The 18,610-nt window shown below is 42.4% G+C and overlaps 1 protein-coding gene across 9 annotated transcripts in view; it reads left to right on the top strand.

Moving 5' to 3' along the window:
* The window catches only part of ptprt.L (protein tyrosine phosphatase receptor type T L homeolog), a 150,654-nt gene that overhangs the window by 128,405 nt on the left and 3,639 nt on the right, over positions 1-18,610 (top strand). For 5 of the 9 annotated variants that reach the window (XM_041577187.1, XM_041577188.1, XM_041577186.1 and 2 more), the window contains 13 exons: positions 992-1,134; positions 1,527-1,604; positions 1,997-2,032; positions 2,507-2,694; positions 14,557-14,644; positions 15,203-15,279; positions 15,423-15,459; positions 15,551-15,648; positions 15,734-15,850; positions 15,955-16,109; positions 16,326-16,461; positions 16,783-16,932; positions 17,537-17,710. In XM_041577187.1, coding sequence (XP_041433121.1) covers positions 992-1,134; positions 1,527-1,604; positions 1,997-2,032; positions 2,507-2,694; positions 14,557-14,644; positions 15,203-15,279; positions 15,423-15,459; positions 15,551-15,648; positions 15,734-15,850; positions 15,955-16,109; positions 16,326-16,461; positions 16,783-16,932; positions 17,537-17,710 — 1,477 coding nt within the window. The remainder of the gene's footprint in view (positions 1-991; positions 1,135-1,526; positions 1,605-1,996; positions 2,033-2,506; positions 2,695-14,556; positions 14,645-15,202; positions 15,280-15,422; positions 15,460-15,550; positions 15,649-15,733; positions 15,851-15,954; positions 16,110-16,325; positions 16,462-16,782; positions 16,933-17,536; positions 17,711-18,610) is intronic. The other 4 variants (XM_041577191.1, XM_041577189.1, XM_041577193.1 and 1 more) reach the window with 1 other exon arrangement.

Raw genomic sequence — 18,610 nt, 5'->3', positions numbered from 1 at the left:
GGCCAAACTGTAGAGAAATGATCTTTGGCTCAAATATGCTGATCTCAAGAGAAATGGAAGGGGTGTGGCTTTTATTACTTTAGTTGGCCAATGACCTTCCATACAGAACAACTCAAAAAGATACATATACCTGATTTTCCATCCATTGGACTTATAACCGGAATATATACTATAGGAAATACTAATACTTACAATTAATGTAGTGGCACAAGCCCCTTTCTCAGGTTTTACACATATGTCCTATGAGATATGTGTTTCATAATTGAAAAGGTTAATGTTTTTAGAGGGGTGTGGTGTCTACTTTTTAAATGTTCACATGGACAGAACCAATATGGCTTTTGAGAAAGTGGCTTTGCCCACGAAACGTGTCAAGCGTGTTGGCTGTTGTGCGCTCTGTTTCAATGTTTTAAAGACTTGTCCGAAAAGTTCCATGTACCTGATTTTCCATCCATTCTACTTGCACCCGGAATATATAGTGGGGCTGCCAAATCTATGGTCTTTCAACTTTTATTGAACTACAACTACCACATGGGAAGGTCACAGGTTGGGCATAAATTCTTACCATCATTATCTTGCCATACAATACTGCTAATTTTGTGCAGCTGCAACTGTAGGCTGAACGTAACTTTTTAGCTACAGCCATACGTCATGTGAACACAAAATAAAATGAACACCCATTTCATTACGTTGCTTTCATTGTTATTTCACCATGGGAATTTCTGGCCACTCAGGCTGGGGGGGGGGCAAGGACAAATGTCCTATTGAGCAAGCAAACTGTAACATCTCTGCTGGCCATTCCTTAGTCTCAATTGGAGGTGGTCAAGGCTTGTTTATCACCTTGTTTCAGAGCCCGATGCCCTTTTGTTAAATTGCTTCCTTCCTGAATGGCCTTCCTGAGGTGCTCTCTATCCATGCCATTGTATCTGATTTGCAGTAGGTTCCCGCTCTCAGCTTTAGTTTTCTATAATATCCTTCTCTCCTCTCTGTGCAGAAAACTGGCCAAAAAACAGAAGGAGACACAGAGCGGGTCCCAAAGAGAAATGGGCTTGGTGGCTTCAGATAAGAGCTCCAGCAAACTCAGCTCCACTCGCAATGAGGACACCTTCTCCAGCTGCCAGGACGTGAATGGATTCAGTGAGAGCCGCATGGGGTGCGGGGAGGGGTGGTCCTAATGATATAGACACACTACACTAACAAACTCTACAACCGGTAGAAACTCTGCACCACTCACAATATGAAAGGCCAGAAACAAGAGAAACAGGTCTGGACTTGCTTTTTCCTCCAATAAACACCAGCATTTTATAGCTAATCTTTTATAGCTAATCATATTTTTTAAAGCGCCCATGTTCCTATATTTTTAGATCGGACAGATTTTTTCTGCCAAAAACTGATAAATGTTGATATTGTTTAAGTCTGTTAGGCTGCAGCATGCCAATAAATGCAGGCAACTATTTTCCTTTAAAAGTTTAAAATGGACAGATACTCCCTGTGTGTTGACTTATAGTTGTCTTTCTGTTTCTCTGCAGGCACATCCTCTCCTTGCTCCTTCTCTGTGCAAAGCAAGAACCTCCAGGGTAAATCCCTGCTCAGCTCCTGTTACTCAGGTGAGGCCTCATTCAACGTTACATGTCCAGAGCAGTGAGTAGTGGGAAAATATAGAGATATACACTACTTGAAAACAGTGTAGGAACCTATAATCAGCCCATGAATGAAGAATTCTCCAGTCAGTGCTGTCCAACTGTTTCTATATATAGTGGGTCTATTATTGGGGTCCAGATAATAATGAAATGTCAATGTGATCCTAATGGTCAGTGGAGCTCTTGAGCAATCGGTGGGGATAAAAAATCTCTTGAAGGGCGACACTTGGCCTGTGGGTCTTTCCGTTGGACTGCTCTGCTCTGAGTAAAAGGGTTTGCATTGGGTCTAACCTCGTTCTGATATTGTGCTTTGTCCCTTTTTTTCTCACATTCTCCATGGACCTCACCTTTTCTGCCAGTCTCCTCAGACACCGTACCATCCTTAACCCTTCTAGGTAACAACATCAATTCATGAAGGCAGTTACCATTTTGCAGTGGTCAGGGTGCTGGAGCTATCTCAGTTCTATAGGATTGTTCCCTAGAATAATGAGATATGAAACCATAACTACCAACACCATGATTCTTACTCCATCTCTTTTCATCCTCCTCCTTATGTTACCTCTGTATCTTATACCATACAAACCAATGCTGTTCAGAACTGCATCTCATCACAAAGCCAATGTCCATGTCCTGACAAAGAGCAGTCCCTCATTTTATGTTCCCTCCTGTGGTATCACATCCGCACAGACATGTTGTGCCTTGTTGCATTTATTTGCATGGATGGACTTCCAGGTGTGCTCTAAGGCATGGGCGTGCAACCTCCAGATCTTGTCCAGCAAAACTCCCTGTACCCCTCACCTGTGGGATTCTGTGTGTTTTATTTCAACATCACCAGGTCGGATTTCCCAATCCCTTGTATTGTCTTATAGACAACAGCCATGTGGATATGAACCAGCCAACATTAACAATCCAGACCCACCCGTACCGCACATGTGAGCCTCTTGAGATGGCATACCCCCGCGGGCAGCTCCAGCCGGCCATTCGAGTGGCAGACCTGCTGCAACATATCACCCAGATGAAGAGAGGACAGGGCTATGGCTTTAAGGAGGAATATGAGGTCAGTGCATTTATTTGTTTATATAGACCTGGCATTATACACAGCATTCAGTTCACAAAGGGCTTTTATCAAATCTTCCTCTGCCCCAATGGAGCTTGCAATCTAATCTCTCTGTGACACTGGAATGAAATGACTCCCCCACAGGTACAACATACAATATAAACATCAGTGCAGGCAGTGTCCTGGCCCCAGCACCCACTGAGTGCTCTGAGACAATACAAGGAATGCACCGAATTGGGATTTTTACTTTTTTTAGCAGGATTCTGATTCACCCAAACTCAAGTGCCTGACCACACCAAATCCGAATCCTTAAAATCACATGATACTTTGTCACACAGATAAGGAAATTGCAATTTTGTTTTCCACGCACAGTTCCTTCTAATGGAAGGCTTTGCATGTGCATTCAGATTTGGCCTAATCCCAAAATAGTTGATTTGGTGCATCCCCTAAGGTGGCCATCGACGTTAACATTTTTCTACCAATTACAATATCGCTAGAAATGGACGTTTTTGTTGATGGCCAAATCGTACATTTAAATGATCCTTTCATGTCCTACGATAACGAAAATATTTTTAAAAAAATCTTAACAACTACGACCACCTTAACAGCTTTCTAGTACTCCGAGTTCCTGCAGCATCCTACTTCCCCACTCTTTATAACTGCATGTTTCAATTGTCTCTTATTTACTGTGATTAACCCCCTATTGCAGTAAACTTTTGTCATTGGCTCCCTAGGGGTCAGTATTCTCTCTAGGGTGTGTCAGTTATAATGCCCTACATGCTAACTGACAACCTTTTAGTTAATCAGGATGTCGAATAAGCGTAAATGACCCCTGAAAATCAATAAGAGACATTCTCCTCCCCATTAGGACCATTGAGAGCATATGGCTGATGCCCCCAGGAGGAAGTCAGGTACAAACACGATTGCAGAGAATTTAACTGCAACTTCATTGGGCCGAGTGCATCTATGGCTTGTCCCTCTATCTTTACCTTTAAGGCCCCATAGACGCAAAGATTTTTCTTTAATGAATGACTGATTTTAGTGCAATCCAACCAATCTGTCAAATTATCATGAGGTTAGTGGGATATTGTGGCCAGTGCCAGTTTTAAAAAGTTGTTTTGGCTTATCCTTCTGCATCTTCCAGCCTCCTTTACTCTTTCGTGTCACCTACATTTAACAAAATAACCTCCCCTCCAATACACCCACATTTTGCTGACAGTACAAAGCCACATTTGTTTCCAAACAAGCCGGCAGCTGCTGTAGATAAACCTGCGCCTCGTCTGTGTGGGGAATATTCGGTAGCAAAAAAAGCCATTAAAAACAGTCTCAGCGCACGCAGGCAGCCCACGAGCCCACGATCTGAGCTTGTTTGTGAAACGGCTGCCTTGATATAAAACGAATGTGAAGGTGTGGAACTTGAGATCCGCCGTGCAGTTATTAAGCATTCAGGCAGCAGTCAGTGAATAGGCCATGAATCAGCCACTGCAAACTGAAATTCTGTGCACTCTGATTATATCATATGTGCAGCCATCAATAAGTGCTTATCAGGCCCGGACTGGCAATCTATGGGTTCTGGCAAATGCCATAGGAGCTGCTGTACAATGCCATAGACAGTCACTATTTAGAGGTCTGTTTTGACTTGAAATGGCAGAGCATATTTTCACTCCCAATCCAGACCTTATGTTTGGTATACAGCAGAGACAAGCACAGGTATACAAAGTATATGTGACATCATATACCATCCTCAGCCTGTTTTTTCCGCCAGATATTTGTCATGGAGGAAATCGGGCAAGGCCCATAAATGAGCAGATATGTTCTTTCTATCATGTCAATACTCCAAACCAAAGACATATGAGCAGAATGAGCCATTGCCAAGAAGGGTGGTAGGTGCAGGTTCAGTTTGGGCAGGCACGTAGTGTACATGATCCGTCAGAGAGTACGGACAAAATCAGCTAAACTGCCCATGCAGATGAGAATTTATGTGCAGCTACCTTTATCAGGTGAGCCTCAGCTACAATGAAACAACTGGCAGTAGAATGGGGGGGGGATAAGATTTGTTTCTCCTCCCATTCATGAAGCCATGCACGTTGTTTCCAGGCTAGTGTGCGTTTCACACCTTTGCTGATTGCGCTATTACCGTCTTTTGCCTTCGTTTATATCTTCCCTAATCATTTCAGATCAGATTTTTCTGTTAAACAGGAGTTTTTATTCAGTCCCGGCCAAACTCTTTATATTGTCATCTTCCTTCTGCTATAAATCTGCACCAATCATTATATGCTTTAGTGTTTTTTAATTTATAATCTTTTCTACTACCCCCCCCCTCTTTGGGTTTCTCTTATATCGCTTGCCTGGCGACGACTGCCCTGCAATTTTCTTCTTACTGCTGTCTCCCTTTATCCTTAAGCAACTTCTTCCCCCCCATCCCACTTCTGTTCTTATCTTCATTTTAAGCAGCTTTCACTTTTTATTTCAGATTCCCTCTCTCAATTTATGACCCGCTTTACCTTTCCTTTTGGTTCAGCCGCCCCCATCTGGCAATCCCTATCATACAATATCAATTTAGTAACCTTGCCACTGTTTGCTTTAGAACTCCGCCACCTTTCTCTCATTTTGCCTCTTTTATCTGCACTTCATATTCCTCTTTTTCCTCAGCCAGCCTCTCCCTGTTATTTTAGCTTTCTTTTACACTATTCTGTGTGCTCTGTCTCTCTCCCCCCTCCAGAATTGCAGAATAACTTTATAAATATGTATCAGTTAGTCCTCTCCCCGGCGCTAGTGTTCGGAGATATTGAGGGAATTAATGGGGAGAAAATTTCAGCACAAACCGTGCATTTCTTTGCTTACAATCAGTGCTGATTCAGAGGCTCCTGCAGCATTTATTCGCTGCCCGAATTACATTTGTTGTCAAGGAAACGGGGCTTAAAAAACCATGATTGCTTATACCGTGTTTGCGGTGATCACACCGTGTGCAGACATCTTTATTACTAGGCACGGATTGCGAGTGGCCGGTGCCAGGAGATATTGTTTTTGTCGTTGCACACATTGCCATCCACACTGTCAGCACCACAATCCCTGTGTATTATTGGCATCACACTTCTCGCAGTACAGCGCCACTGCCCGAATCAACTCACACTGACACGTGGGCTCCGGCTCCTCTTATTAAATATAAATGTTGTTTCTCTCAGGGTGCAGTTTGATTTGTGCAGACGACTTTGCCTCTCCTGTTACAGAAATGCAAAAGGGCAAGTTGTGCTGCTGATAAGATTTGTGGATAGGTTTTTATAATTTAACAGAATGTGCAGTGTGCACTGTTTCCCGGCAGAATGGGAAAAAATCTGGTCTTTGTGGGGGATGTTTATAAAGCAAAGAGTAAAATATAAAAGAGTATAAAAACATAGGAAACATTGGACACTACAATGGACACTACAGGGTATAGCTCTGCTAAAGTTAAGTTAACTTTTATTATGTTATAGAATATCCTGTTCCTAGCAACTTCAACTGGTCTTCATTTTTTATTGTTTATCTGCTTTTCTCTTCTTCTGGTTCCTGGCTTTCAAACAGTAGTCACTGACACAGGCAGCCAAAAAACTCTCTGTGAGGCTACAATTTTATTTATCCTTTATCGATCTATTCAGGCCCTCTCTCCTATTCATCTTCCAGCCTCATTCAAGCCACTACCTGGTTGCTATGGTAAATTGGATGTTGGCAACTAGATAGCTGCTAAAATTCTGTACTCGAGAGCTGCTGAACAAAAAACCACAATTGCAAATTGTCTCTGAATGTAATTGCCTGTAGAAATGTGTCTCAAAATTACCAGGGACAGTTTTTTGCCTGGGCCCAATGCAGCAGTAGCCACAGACTTCTAACTGCTTCCTTTGCATAGGTCCTGCACATGTGCCAATCCCACCTTTTGGCTAAGTGTAGTATCTTGCTTTGGCATTGGGGGAGGCACCTTAGCTAAGGGGGTGCCCACGCAGACTCTTCTCATTGGTAAGGCAGAGAAGTACTTGATCCTTTGACCGAAAGCTTAGCGTTTTGAATTTAGCTTGAGCTATGCGCCCCAGGCCTTGCAAACCTGGGGTGCCAGAGTATCACTAGTGGTCTTGGCACCAAGGAGCACTGGCACTTTAGCGCTTTTCATTTGCACTTTATGCTCATATGCCCGGGCCTTTTGGCTAGGAGCTATGGAATTTTTAAAATCTGTCCGAAAGGTCGAGGCTGCACACAGCCGCACTTTTTATGAATTTTACCCCGCTCCCTATTTATTTTTTAGCACTTACGCACCTTAGCACTTTTTAGGATGGGTGCAATACCTCTGGGTGTTGGGGGAGATGTGTGGCCATCTGATTCCTTCTCCCCCTGAACCTGGCCCAGAGTGGGCACAATCCGTTTTTGGACCTCTTCGGAGGTCATTGGTGTCCTTACCCTTTGGGGATTGGGTAAAAGGGGTCCCCCTAGCCTTGTAGCGAAGAGGACTTGAAGACCCTTGCCCCCTGTCTGTGCCTTTTGGCTGGAGGGGTCGGGGATAAAGGGTTCCACCTTAGCCTTCAGACGAGGGTTGTTCCGAAGAAACCCCGCTTATCAAGGTGCCTTTTGGGCCGGATAACCCAGAGTTTTTATGGGGGTCTTTAGTCTTTTTTAAGACTAAGTCCCATTGCACCTGTGTGTGCACTTTGTGTGACCAATTTGCACTGGGTGGTTCGTTTTGAAGCATGCTTGAGCTTCAAAAAGAAAAAAAAATCCTGCAAGAGAGGGTACCCCTAATAAATCTTCCACCGGATTTGTATAGATAATTGCGGGCTGCCCCCTAAAAGCCCTCAGATGCCTATTTAGAAAATACAGCAATGTATGCATCATGGCAACCATTGAAACCCATTACAAACATTATTATATTTATAAAGGCGTTTTTTTTTTTGTTTTTTTTCGAAAAGCAGAAATGCCTAAAATTACACCAATATTTTTAGGCCACTCTCAAACTAGCAATTAGAACAAATTTAAAATCTTACCCTTATAGATCTTTGTACCTAAGTTTAATTAGGAATTGGGAGTATTTTACTGGCCCCGACTTGACAAAAGTCATTCATATGATAGTAGACATAGGAAGACTGGTATATTTTGTTCCAAAAAAAGGCTGCAACCCCTACGCAAAAGTGCAGGAATATGGATCATTATGATTTTTAGTTGCCAGGGCCAGTGACCCCAGTATTTCCAAACACAACACGTTAGACGTTTAAAATCTTATGGTGTATTGCTGTGTTTATTCAGTGTTTTGTGTCAACTCTGCTGCCTCTACTACAGAATGGCACAACGTAGTTAATAAGTACTTGATGAACCTTTGTTTCCTAACACATAAACCATACAGCTCCTCTCTATTACACACAAACCCCTAGTAAATACACTGGGGGATTTATTCTGTACTAGTTTCCTAGTTGTGCTCTTGCTAAATTGGTCTCTGTGAGCTGGATGTGTGTTTTCCTGCGCTATTTTGTTGTTTAATTTATGATAGTTCCTAAGATACTGAGTCTCTTCTCTAAGCCGCCATCTTGGTAGAACTCCAGGCCTGTTATGTTGCTAAGGCTCCATATTTATAACGGACATTGTGCTTGGCAGCTCAGTAGTAGCTTGTACCCCAGTGACGTTTTATACTGTATTTGTAGCACTGGGAAATAACGGTGGCCTCCAGCTATTTACAGATAAAGCGATTTGCATAATTTTATAGCGATGGGAAGCCGTCTCGCCCGCTAAATAACACACTATATATCCCCTTATCTGATTGGGAGCCACTTTCAAGTCTGTGATTTCATGCCATCGCTTTCAGATTATTCACGGGGCTCTGAGCAGAATGTCTCAGACGAGATTTTGTTAGAAAGGACAGGGCTGCGCAGCGAGCGAGGAGACGTTCCCTAAATCTCATGATTGTTAGGGTCACTACAATTTAGGGGTTAAATGAGCTGGGCCAAATAGAAATGGTAGTACAGTTGTGCCAACCACTCTGTAGACTGTGGGTCCAAAACATTCCTGAACGTGGGAAAATGGGACATTGTGGGATGATCACTTGTACTGAACATCAGCAGCATCATGTGAATCAGTCAGGGTTTGATAGACATTCGGCCACAATTCCATTTGTGTCACCAAACTGGCCAAAGAACCAACCATTGACTGGTCTTTCATAATGATTGAGGTCTGGCCTCCTGGTAGATTTAAGAGGTTCATCTCAGGCCACTTGTTCATAGAGACGTAATTCATTCCTAAAGCTGGACATACACTGCCAAATCTATGCCCAATTTGGTCACCCATATGCCAAATCAGGCTCATTCAATCTGTGACACGGGGGCCAAAATCAGATCATTCAAAGAAGCCTACAGGCTGTTCTGATGAGGACATTCACACAACCTTCAACAGATGGGAAAACTTAAACCTGCCCGACTGACATCTGCACAGACCCATATATCAGGCCCATAAGGCCCCACCCACACATGACCAAGTTGGCACCTTTCATCAGTCAATGTATAGCCACCTTTAGTCAAAGTTATCCGAAGTGGAGTCCAAGATTATAGAGCAAGATGCTAAAGGTAGGACTATCAGTCTAAAATATTGGGGTTGTCTTTGCCTCTGCTCTTAGTTCTCTAAAGATGATGGAAGGAAACTGTAGCTAATGGGCAGCTGTAGGAGTCACAAACTATGTCTCTTGCCTTAAATATAGGGTGGATGAACCATAATGGGGTTGCCACCCAGCCAGTATTACAAATTTACCGGCAATGCAGATGCCGGTAAATTTGTAATGCCCTTAACAAAACAACTTAACAGTCCCCTTAAAACGAAACCTTTCTCCGCCTTCTGGCCATCGGGCAACCCCCTTTTACATCAAGGCCTGCCCTTTTGTTCCCGCCCCCACCACCGGGCGGTAGAAATTTTATGAAAAGGTGGCAACCCTAACCAAAGATAAGGAAAAGGCCCACAGTTTGAGAGAATTCAGATAGATTCCAATGACATATTTATAAAGAAGCAGCTGACATAAGTCTCCCCCCCAGCAACCCCACTGTTTCATAATACTGTCTGTTTTCCCCTCGAACGCTTTGAAGTGGGATGGAAATGAGCTGTTACTGCGCACGGAGTCTCTGCTGGGAGATTAGCTGCTATTAGGATGCTGGATCTTTTAAAGGCAAATAGACCTCTGATCAAAGCAGTGTTCCCAATTAACCGCTCATTACCTGTCTGCCTCCATACTGAGGATTTGTCTGTAGCAAAAAGAAAGCATTAGGCATAGCTGTTTCGCAGATTTTACATGAAAATCTATTAACCTCTGTGTCGCCAATTTGGAATGTGACACACGGGGTAAAGGGAGGGGGGGCACAAGGAATAAAAAATGCAGAAGAAAAGGAAGTAGAGAATGGGGAGTGTAAATTAGACAGGTATGTAAGAGAGGGAGAAGAGTATTAGAGGAACATGCCATTGTTTATTATGGCACCTTTCTGTTTGCCATGTGTATTTGTACAACGTGATGGGTTAGCATAATAGTATCAATTGCATTTAGCAATTGCACCATGGAAATCAGGGAGACCATGAAGGAACAGAACAAAGATTTTATGTCCTAGTGGGACCCCAAAGAACCAATGGGCACCAAGTCAAGTCGTTATTTATTGCCTTTTGTACCCGGAGTACATAGGAATTTCTTTTGCAGCACAGTGAAGTGAGACACATATTGATTTTTACAATATGTTGATATTTACAATGTATATGGGATACAGAGTATAAAATTAATAAATAGTAAACGTAAAGTGCACGGAGTGCAAATTAGACCATATGGTTCGTTGGGACTAGATGATTGGTTGGATTCCAGAAGGTTTCTTCTTTCTTATCTGTAGGACTCATTTGCAGTTAGTCTGACAGCTCTTGGAAAGAAGCTATTAAATAGTCTTTTGCTTCTGGCGTTTATGCTTTCAGGCCTCCTGTGCCTCAATGAGTAATTGGGGTTATGACAAGTGAATATTTCATGTCCTGGGTGACTCTAGTCGCAGGTAATGGCTTTAATTTAGTTCTTACATCTGGCTGTGTCTAGATCGGACAGTGATGGAAGTTTGGTGGAGAGGATTCGTTCAGCGGTTTTTACCACCCGCTTGAGAAAGGTTTTTTTCCTGCTGTATGATGCTACCAAACCACACTGCTATGTTGCCAGTTAGAATACTTTCAATCGCGGCTCTGTTTTCTGAGATGAAGACGAAGAGCTTTCTGGATTATGGCCTTGGTGTTGCCAGTCCATTTTAAAGAATTTGCAATGCGTAGACCTAGAAATGTAATGCTTACAACCTGCTCAATTTTGATATTTCCGATTTGTAAGGGATTGTGTTCATCTGGGCGTTTTCTGAAATCTATGATCATCTCTTTTGTTTTTACCTGTGTTTAGGACCAGGTCATGCTCTTTGCTATATTCAGTGATGTTGTGCACTAGCTGTCTGTATCTGGTTTCATCATAGTCTTGGATGAGGCCGAGCACAGTAGTGTCATCTGCAAACTTATAGACTTTGCAGTTGTTTACGGAAGATGAGCAGTCAAAGGTGTAGAGGGAGAAAATCTTGGGGCTGAGGCAGCATCCTTGTGGTGTACCTGTGCTGGTAAGAATTGTAGTAGACATGCGTTTCCCCATCTTAACAAAATGAGGTCTGTTAGTGAGAAAATCAGAAATCCAGTTACAGAGGTGCTGAGGCAGAGTAAGAGTTGCGAGTTTGTTGATAAGTTTTTGAGGGTTTATGGTTATGGTTTAAAAGCGGAACTGTAATCTAGGAACAGCATGCGTATGTAAGTGTTAGGTTTTTCTAGGTGTAATAAAGCAGAGTGCAGTGCTAGGGCATCTGATCTTCTGTGGATCTGTTTGGACGATATGCAAATTGAAGTGGATCCAGAGAGTTGGGGATGATAGAGTTGATATAGTTAAGAACCATTTTTTCAAGGCACTTCATAGCAACTGATGTTAATGCAATCGGTCTGTAGTAAATTAGGCTTTAGATTTTAGACTTCTTTAGTACCAGTATAATCATGGAGGTTTTAAAACAGCGGGGTATTATAGCCTGTCTGAGGGAAACATTGAAAATGTCAGTGTAGGTTTCAGCCAGGAGATTTGCACATATTTGAAGTACTTTAGGAAAGACACCAGGCAGGAGAACAAGAGGCCTTGTACATAGTCAAGTAGAAAAGCTAAATAACACAACCACTGAATATAAGGATATGTTCACTGGCTGGATATGTATGTATGTATATATGTATATATGTTATGTATCCCTTCCATTATGCTCCACTTTGACTTCTGCTTAAGTTTTGTATCTGTTCTCCCTTCTGCTTCTCCAAATTGCCTCTTCCATCCACCATACCCTTTTCGATGTTCTGCTCCCCTACATCAAGTTTAGTTCCTACATAGCTTCTTATTCCTTTTACTCCAGTATGTTTGCTGCTCTTCTCCCTCTCGACCTCTGCTCCAATTTTCACTGTTTTCTGATCTAAGCCCACACTCCAGCTCTGCTCCACTTCATTTTGTGCTGCAAGCTATCCTCCCTTATAATTACCCAAATTAATTTCCTTTCTCTTTGTCCTGTTTCCTCCACTTTCACACCACACTTCTGTGCTTTTCCCTCCTATCTTCTGAGATAGGCTCCACTCTAGCCTTTCTCAGCTCCTCTGTCTCTCCACAGTTCTGGTCTACTTCATCATCTGCTTCAGTCCATTCTCTCCTCCCGCTTCTGCTTCACTCTATCTGCTTCAGTGTCTCTTCTCAATTTGGTTCCACTCTGTCTTCTCTATCTTCTGTTCTAGTTCATCGTTTCTTCTTGCTTCTGCTCCACTCTCTCCTCTTCCTTTTCTCTCTTTTGCCATTTGCACAGGAGCACTGAGACTTTCCAGTATTGTTTTCATGTACATTACATGTATTCTGTATAATTTCAATATGGAACAGTGCACACAATACAAGCTCCTTTGTAGCCGTGCACTTAATGTCTTTAATACAACAGTACAGTCTGACTAGTTCTGTGTCTAGTCACAGCACAGCCATCTCTGTTATGGGCAAGTTTTCCCCATCTGTGGCCTCAGTATACTGGGTTATGGTGACGTCACATTAGGAAAGCACAAACAGGCAAAGCATTCTGTTAATTCAACAGTAAAGAGGCAAAATGCTCACACAATGGTTTCTAAGCAGTCTCTTTGCCCCGTATGATTCAGCCATAGCATATCCCGAACATTAATGTAGGAAGCTCTGAGTGTCAGACTGGGTGTTCTGAATGTCGATATTTTACAGTGGATGGCAACGCCGGTCAGACACCATTCGTGCCGTTACCCTGAACTTTACTAAATGGGTTTGTGCTGTAGTATAACGGGGATTTATAGGTCTTTCACTGGCTGAAAAACTAGCCCCCTGGGGAACTGGAGAATATGAAATGTCTTAAAACTTCACATCTTGATATAGTTAATGGAAAGAGCCATTTCTGGAAATGTTTTATCGTGGCTTTAAAATGAAAATAGAAATGCAGTAAGGTAAAGCAAAAGGATGAGAATAATTCCGATAGAGACGAGATTTTAAATCACATGAGAACTTTTTAGCAAAAACCCAAGGGGCTGGTTATATGAACGATCCTTTTAAGAATCCAAATATAAAGACATATTTATTATTTTTCATTTCTTTAATATTGCACTTTCTTGTCTGGCAAGATATATTTATGCCCATCTGCTTACATTCTTCCTTTGTATTTAGTAACTAGGGGTGCGAACATTAAAAACCAAGTCCAGTCAGATTAAACTCTCACCTTGTAATTATTTGCTCTCAATAGTAACTCATTTAGAGGGAGGGAGAAGTCTGTGGGCTCATGTATAAACATTGGGCAAATCAGCACCTGGGTAGTAACCCACAGCAACCGATCAGTAAATATTTCCCCCCAGGCCAAATGCAGGTTGAACACTGAAAGAAAACAGCTTGATTTATTGCCCAGGTGCAAATTTGGCAAGTGTTTATAAATGATCCCCAATATGTTAAACTGTGTCTGTCTGGTTCACCCCCACCCCTCAAAATACACCAGCACAGTAAAGGGCTGCCTATGAGTAAAGCTTGCTACATGTTAGGATCAAACTCACCAAATAAGCAAACCTTTACCCAATTTGCACACAAACACATTGGGTCAAGTCACCGGCCAACAATCAGGTTGTAATGGCAGCCTAGGGAGAGGACTGGGGGACTCGCCCCAGAACTGGATTTTCTAACCTGCCCAAAAAACAAGCAGATATCGGTTGGGCAGGACACCCCATGGGTCAGTAAGTTTCCAGCTCAGCATGACCAGCTTAAGTTGACTGGCACACATCACAAGATTCTCATTTTAGGTCTTAATGCTGAAATATCCCATTGATTTGCATTAGAATCTTTGTCATTGTGGGGTGCTGGTAGCAGCGTTGTCTAATCAGGGCCCTGTGCAACTTATGCAGAGGAAGAGTAAAGAGCAGTCTCTAGGGCAATGAGTAGCTCACGAGCAACATGTTGTTCTCCAACCCCTTGGATGTTGCTCCCAGTGGCCTCATAGTAGGTGCTTATTTTTGAATTCCTGTCTTGGAGGCAAGTTTTAGTTGTATAAAAACAAGGTGCACTGCCACACAGAGCCTCAATGTAGGTTGACAATCCACATAGGGGCTACTAAATGGCCAATCACAGCACTAATTTGGCACCCCAGGAACATTTTCCATGCTAGTGTTGCTCCCCAACTCCTGTTACTTGTGAATGTTGCTCACGTGTTCTAAAGGTTGGGGATCCCTGGTCTAGGGAAACACTGTGGCAAGCTTAGCAACTATATGCAACATCTTTGTACTTATTGGTTCATTTGCCCCTGTTCTTAGGCACTTCCTGAAGGACAAACTGCTTCCTGGGACACAGCCAAGGAGGACGAGAACCGCAACAAAAATAGATATGGAAACATCATCTCCTGTGAGTACTTCCACCAGAAACACGGAGGGTGAATGACGAAAACTACCGTTAACTAATAACCATTGACCGTATCTAGTATAAGTAATTCTAAAACAACTGGACTTGTTAAGTAATCATTGAAGACATTTCACTACTCATCGGAGCAGCTTCTTCAGTTCAACTCAAATGTTTTCAATGATTACTTAGCAAGTCCAGTTGATTTCGAATTACTCATACTAGATATAACATGACCTGGATGAATGAAAATCTTCAGTCAACTATTGACAGTATTGCTTCCTCTTTGCAACATAATTCCCCTTGCCTTTCAGCCTGTATCCTTCTTTCTACAGTGTTCTGCACTCAGTCTTACTATCACAAACTCATATGTTCTTTTTTCCCCAATATTGTTACCTCTCACCTTCCCAGTGACCTCCATTGTAGAAGTGACTATAAGGAGCATATCAGTACTTTCCACTTGCCTTTGTTATTGATATTATTTCTGTCTCCAGACTGATCTCAGGGTGGGATGTGGGTGATTCCCCTTTGTTGACATTGTGGTGTGTTTGCCTTTCTCCCCAGATGATCACTCCCGTGTCCGGCTCCAGCAGATAGAGGAGGACCCACACTCTGATTACATTAATGCCAACTATGTTGATGTAAGTCACCATGATAAGCTAATTCATTTGGGCAGACGGTCAATGTGTCTGTCACCTTAACCTGCTCCATTTTACATCGGTGCTTAATATGTTGGCACTCTAAAAATACGTTAATAATAATAATTCTGTAATTGCGTTTTTAGGGTTATCATCGACCACGATATTACATCGCCACACAAGGTAAGAAACAATAGCTAACAAGTGTTATAAAATATATGATCATTATTTGTGGTCAACAAATTATTATTAACATTCTCATTTCAATTTCCAGGTCCCATGCAGGAGACGGTGAAGGATTTCTGGAGGATGATATGGCAGGAGAACTCAATCAGTGTAGTCATGGTGACAAACTTGGTGGAGGTTGGAAGGGTAAGAGGGACCTCCCCTCCTGATACAGGCATCTGTAAATATTGAATAAGTAGGTCACAGCCTTTCCTTGCTTTTGTGTCTGTAGGTTAAATGTGTCAGATATTGGCCTGATGACACTGAAGTCTACGGGGACATAAAGGTGTCGCTAATAGAAACAGAACCTTTAGCTGAATATATCATCCGAACGTTCACTGTACAGAAGGTAAGTACACTGCCCAGCTAAGTGATTGGCTTAAAAGCAAATTAGATAAATGCATTGAGTGTATTGTTGTTTGAAGAGTGAGATTGTGCTCTGTATCCCCCCAGAAAGGTTCCCATGATATTCGAGAGATACGTCAGTTCCACTTCACCAGCTGGCCAGACCATGGAGTGCCTTGTTATGCTACTGGGCTTCTGGGCTTCATCAGGCAGGTCAAATTCCTCAACCCACCAGATGCTGGACCCATCACTGTCCACTGCAGGTACTACATGGTCCCATATACTAGAGTAGTGATCCCCAACAGTGGCTTGTGAGCAACATGTTGCTCACATCCCCTTAGATGTTGCTCCTAGTGACCTCAAAGCAGGTGCTAATTTTTGAATTTCCATTAATTTGTATTCTCATTAGGAATAGTGGCCATGTGAAAAGATGTCTGATATTGCTGCAGAGCATCACTAACTATGAATCTATCCCACAGTGCTGGAGCTGGACGGACCGGCTGTTTTATAGCTATTGATATTATGCTGGATATGGCAGAGAACGAGGGTGTTGTGGACATATTCAACTGTGTGAGAGAGCTCCGAGCACAGAGGGTCAACATGGTGCAGACAGAGGTGAGGAATGGAAATGGTAGATTCAGATGGAGCAAGCAGTACTGGGAATAAGAGCTCTCTAGCAAGCAGCATTTAAGGAAAGTGGCAGCATCTGTGAAAGGCAAATAAGGGCACCCGCTAGTCTGTAGCCTAAAGGAAAGTGGTACCTGTAGCAAGGGCAGTGGTGTATTCACTGTGTGAAAGTCACATAAGGGTGCCCTCTAGTAGGATGTTCAAAACTAATAGCCAAATAATTAAGAAAGGACTTTTACATAAACTAGTTCAGAAACAGGGTCAGGAGTTTTGAGGATTCTGCTCATCTTATTTCTTCCCCCCCCCCAGGAGCAGTATGTGTTTGTGCATGACGCCATCTTGGAAGCCTGTCTATGTGGTAACACAGCCATTCCTGTGTGTGAGTTCCGCTCTGTTTACTACAACATCAGCCGCATGGACCCACAGACCAACTGCAGCCAAATCAAAGATGAATTCCAGGTGTGTAATGGAACCTCCCCCCGTAGTATCAAGGGATTTAGCTCCTTCTTTCCATGTACAATAACTCTGTAAATTCCACTTGTACAGTTTGAATGCTGGGGAGATATAATGACTATCCTAGAGGATTTTGTAAGTGTTGCTTTAAGAATACACCAGTGTACCAACTATGCGCTGTACTATATCACATGATACACGAGGGGTTCTTCACCTATGGACTTGAAGCAAGACTAGGTATCTGGACTTTGTATTTTCTATTCTAAAATAGGAGGAATATTTCTTATAATACACATATTTCAACAAGATATCACTAACCATTGTTCAGAACGGATCAAGCACAAGTAATAATAATATATTCTATAGACAATTCATGGCTCTATGTGTAATATAAAGGTACTGGAATACAGAGGCTGTGTCCAGATCATTGAAATAATCGGAGATAACTTAATATCACCATAAGGTAGGGCTTATAACATGCATGTAATATATTTGTGGCTATGTTTTTGTATATACATTTACATGTGTCAATAAGAGTCGTCATGTATAAGAATAGATGCAATACACTGCAGTTTAACTGATGAATGAAGCTTATTTATCCCTTTTTCAGACCCTAAACATTGTGACCCCAAGGGCCAGACCAGAGGATTGTAGCATTGGACTCTTACCCCGCAATCATGACAAGAACCGGGCTTTGGATGTCCTACCGCTGGACCGCTGCCTGCCTTTCCTTATCTCAATGGATGGAGAGACCAGCAACTATATTAATGCTACACTTATGGATGTATGTATGAGTGGGGAACATATTGTGGGGTGGGCGAGTAGACTAGTAAAGATGTCGATTTTGATGAAGTGAACAAATAAAGCCTATGGCTGGCAGTGATGATAAAGAACATTTGGGGCAGAAGTGGAGTAAGGCTGAACACTACAGGGCCCTTTAGCAATTAACAAGAAATAGTGCTGAAAGCCAATTTTTAACTCTACCAAAGTGTAGTAAGTGCAGTAGTAAAAACAAAAATCCTAAAAGGAAGGATATACTCACAGTCTATAGGTGCATGTATATATAACAACCCGCAAAGAGTTGTGAGTTTTCCTCCAAAAAAGAAAGCAAAGGGAGTCAAATTATAATTACATTTATTAGGACATTACAAGTGACACTTGTAATGCCCTAATAAATGAACTTATAATTTTACTCCCTTTTGGAGGAAAACTCAACTCTTTGCAGTTATTGAAAAGGTTTGATGGTTACTGACCCAACCCTTCTTTCCCCTTCCTTTCTCAGAGACACATTCTGCACCCCACAGTATTGCACCAACAATGAAACACAGTATGATTTATGCTGCTCTGTCAGGTGACAGTTAGCACAGCACTCACAGTATTGATGTGACTTCCTGTCCCATCAGTTTATTTTGGTTCCTGCCAGTCAGAAACCTGATTGGCCAGCTTGAAAAATAATAAATTCCTTGGTCAATCAGGGGGCTGTATGCTGGACTTAAAAACCTACAAAACTGACTGTTCCCCAAGAGTAGTAACATTTTGACCCCCCCCCATGACAGCTCTATATTTGCGGCCATTATTGGGCCCCGTGGAAATGTTCATGCCCTTAAGCTGGAGCTCGGTTCTCAGTTATGATGATAAGATTAGTAAATAAATGTTGGGAAAATAAACACTTTGAGCAGAGTGT

The sequence above is a fragment of the Xenopus laevis genome, chromosome 9_10L, assembly GCF_017654675.1.
Source record: "Xenopus laevis strain J_2021 chromosome 9_10L, Xenopus_laevis_v10.1, whole genome shotgun sequence".
Classification (NCBI taxonomy): domain Eukaryota; kingdom Metazoa; phylum Chordata; class Amphibia; order Anura; family Pipidae; genus Xenopus; species Xenopus laevis.
Note: the sequence above shows the minus strand (reverse complement) of the source record. Positions and strands in the feature narration are given on the sequence as shown.